The 3,528-nt window shown below is 45.4% G+C and overlaps 1 protein-coding gene across 1 annotated transcript; it reads right to left on the reverse strand.

Moving 5' to 3' along the window:
• Positions 1-1,875: 1,875 nt before the first annotated feature.
• LOC145139744 (uncharacterized) lies at positions 1,876-3,303 on the reverse strand. The gene is made up of 3 exons (XM_079073460.1): positions 3,176-3,303; positions 2,151-2,506; positions 1,876-2,060 (listed from the first exon to the last, which is right to left on the reverse strand). Exons 1-3 carry the CDS (start codon positions 3,301-3,303, stop codon positions 1,876-1,878), a joined length of 669 nt encoding a protein of 222 aa, XP_078929586.1.
• Positions 3,304-3,528: the final 225 nt, after the last annotated feature.

Consider the following 3,528-nt stretch of genomic DNA (forward strand, 5'->3'; position numbering starts at 1 on the left):
TTCCACTAGCAAAGGGAAGGGCATGAGATGATCGCATGGCACACACCACAGTCTTCAGCCTGGGAGTTTTACTCTGATATTTTGATATGATATTTGACATGAGATTTGACATGTGATAGATATTATGAGATTTTAAAACACATAGTTTATGATTTTTATACTTTGGTAATGAAATGATGGTTTAATAATGTTTTAAAAAAAACAAAATTTTGGGTTGTATTTTTGGGATGTTTCAGATAAAGTCCATCATGATCTCTTCCCATTTCCAAATGGGAATACCCAATGGCTCTATTTTTCCGTGAGGCCGCTGATGCTCGAGCTTGACTTTCCTACAAGTCAAGCACCTCTCCACTTACCAAGCCACATCCCGTTTCATGCAGGGCCAACAATAATCAGGTTGGAGGTCTATGTACATTTTTTTTGCACCCGGATGAATGGAAATTCTCGACTTGTGTGCCTCCTCCATCAGTACCTGTCGTACACCACCCCAATACGGAACCCAAATCCTCCAATGCAAGGTTAACAGTCCCTTATTTTCATAATCAAAAGAGGACACCTTCCCCACAATGCGCTCACTCTTGCGGTGTACCTCCTTAATGACATCGACCCGAGCCTCGCGAATCCGCTCCAATAATGGGGTAATCACCATCATCCTCAAAAACAGATCTCGAATAGATACGATCATCGCCTTGCAACTGAGCGCGTCGGCCACCCCATTCGCCTTTCCCAGGTGATAAAGGATATCACAATCATAATCCTTCACTACATCCAACCACCTATGCTGCCTCATATTCAAATTTGGCTGATCCATCAGGTACCTCAAGCTCTTGTGATCCATGTAAATGATACAATGGACCCCATAGAGGTAATGAAACCAAATATTGAGGGCGAAAACCACTACCCCCAACTCCAAATCATGAGTGGGATATTTCGCGTCATGAGGCTTCAACTGCCTCGAAGCGCAAGCAATAACCTAACCCCTATACATCAGCATCACACTCAAACCTGTGATCGACGCATATGTGTATACCACGAAATCATCCACACCCTATGGAAGAGTCAAAATCGAAGCCTCACATAATCTATGTCTCAAAGTATCAAACGTTGCCTGTTGCTCAGGCCCTCAATGGAAGGTAACCGACTTATTCGTCAACCTGGTCAATGGTATTGTGATCCAGTAGAAATTTTCAATAAATCTATAATAATACCCAGCTAGTCCAAGGAAGCACCGAATCTCAGATGGAGACTTTGGGACCTCCCACTGTATTACGGCCTCGATCTTGCCCAAATCAACCAATATACCCTTCTGATTGACAAGGTGCCCCAGAAACTGCACCTCACACAACTAGAACTCACATTTGGAGAATTTGGCATAAAGCCTCTCCCTCCTCAGAGTCTCCAGTACCTATCGAAGATGATCCTCATGCTGCTCCTTGGTCTTAGAATAGAACAAAATATCATCAACAAATACAATGAAAGACTGATCCAGCATCGGTCTACACACACGGTTCATGAGATCCATGAATACGACTAGGGCATTGGGGAGCCCGAAAGGCATCACCAGGAACTCGTAATGACCATAACGAGTCCTGAAAGCAGTCTTCTAGATATCCTCATCTGTGACACTCATCTAGTGGTAGCCTGAATGCAGATCAATCTTGGAGAACCAAGAAACACCCTATCACTGGTCGAATAAATCATTAATCCTCAGAAGCGGATAACGGTTAGTCACTCTTATCTTGTTCAACGATAATCGATGCACATCTTGTGGGAACCGTCCTTCTTCTTCATAAACATAATTAATGCTCCCTAGGGTAAACTACTTGGTTTGATAAACCCTTTGTCTAACAGCTCCTGCAGCTGTGTAGACAACTCCTACATCTCCGTCGGTGCTAACCGATAGGATGCCTTGGCTATCGGTGACGCACCTGGAACCAGATCTATACGGAACTCCACCTGTATCTCCGGAGGCAATCTAGGAAAGTCCTCAGGGGATACATCTGAATACTCTTGAACTACCGGTACATCCTCAATCACCCTCTTTCTATCCATCATGTTGTCTAATATATAAGCCATAAAACCTGAAAAACCCTGCTAAAGATATCTCCTAGCTCTCGTAGTTGAACATAGAGTCGATCCGCACGGAGCACCTTCATGAATAACTAGTTCTCCCCCACTTGGGGTTCGAACCCACACTAACTGGTTCCCATAATCAATCGACACCCCATTAGGGCTCAACCAGTCCATCCCCACAATATCCTTGCTCTCGTGCAAAGGAATAGGAACCAAATCAATCAGGAATCTCTCTCGGAACAGCTCAAGAGTACAACCCCGATGAACCCATGATACTCTCACTAAACGATCATCAACGCTCTCCACCTCCAACGGATAATCAATCTCCCCAAGAGCATCATCAAATCTCTTACTGAGCACAAGAGATACATATGATTGGGTAGTGCCCGAATAAAAAAGAACTAGAGCAGGAAATTTGTTCGCTAAGAACGTCCTTAAACAACACAACATAAAACATAAGCATAAAAACTAATGAAAGCACATAAATGAATGGAAAACATACCCATAACCATGCCAGGATTCGCACGTGTCTCCTCGGTTGTCAGCTGAAAAGCCCTGCTCTTCACTGTAGGGGCCGCTTGCTTGCCTTCCCGCCCAGCTGTAATCCTCAAAGTCGCCGGAGCGGGTGATGTAACCGCTCCTACCCTCAAACTCGGACAATCATCCTTCTTGTGCCCCTATGATTGCAATGAAAGCAAATCATACCTGAAACATGGGTGGTGGTGGCAATGCAATCCCTGCCAATGTGCCCAATCTTTCCGCACTTATAGCAGCCCGAACCACCCGCCCTGCAAACCCCTTCATGCATCTTGCCACACTTGCCACAATAGCCCCAACCCTGCTGGCCCTTCAATCCAGACTCAAAAACCTTGGGTTTCTTTGCTGAACCCCCAGATGTCTACACCTGCTCCACCTTCGTCTTTCCAATGTGCTCCAAATTGATTTCCCGCTCTCGGGCCCTGGATATCAAGTCCTTCAATTTTGGATAGGCTGAAAAGCTAACAAACTCCCTGATACCTGATCTCATCATTTCATGGTACCGAATCTTCTTCATCTCCTCATCTGCAGCATACTGGGTAGCTATAAAGCTCTCTCTTGGAACTTGGCGATGATCTCCACCACAGTCTCAGTTGCCTGCCACACATCCAGGAACTCCCTTGCCAGCTGTTGCACCTCAACAGCTGGTGCAAACTCCGCTCGAAACCGTGTCATAAAATCCGACCAGGTCATGGCCTCTATGGATGGGGATCCCAGAGCATAACTAATCTCCTCGCACCAATCCCTGACTCGCTCCTTCAAACAACCTGTAGCGAAACTCACCTTCGACCCCTCAGGGAAGAACCTCTAACAACCTAACATGATAAAATCGAGTATAGGACACTTATAAAGGTCCAGAAGAGTGCCAAGATGGAGAATGGAAACTTGCTTGCTGGATCTAAGCTCACTACTTCATCC

This window comes from Lactuca virosa, chromosome 9, assembly GCF_052849685.1.
Source record: "Lactuca virosa cultivar CGN04683 chromosome 9, Lactuca_virosa_CGN04683_v6, whole genome shotgun sequence".
Classification (NCBI taxonomy): domain Eukaryota; kingdom Viridiplantae; phylum Streptophyta; class Magnoliopsida; order Asterales; family Asteraceae; genus Lactuca; species Lactuca virosa.

Coding starts and splice junctions, on each gene's coding strand:
- LOC145139744 (XM_079073460.1), bottom strand. CDS start 3,303: ATGACCTGGTCGGATTTTATGACACGGTTTCGAGCGGAGTTTGCACCA. Junction 2,507..3,175: donor GTGGTGGAGATCATCGCCAA/GTTCCAAGAGAG, acceptor GTGTTGTTTAAG/GACGTTCTTAGCGAACAAAT. Junction 2,061..2,150: donor AGAACTAGTTATTCATGAAG/GTGCTCCGTGCG, acceptor CTTATATATTAG/ACAACATGATGGATAGAAAG.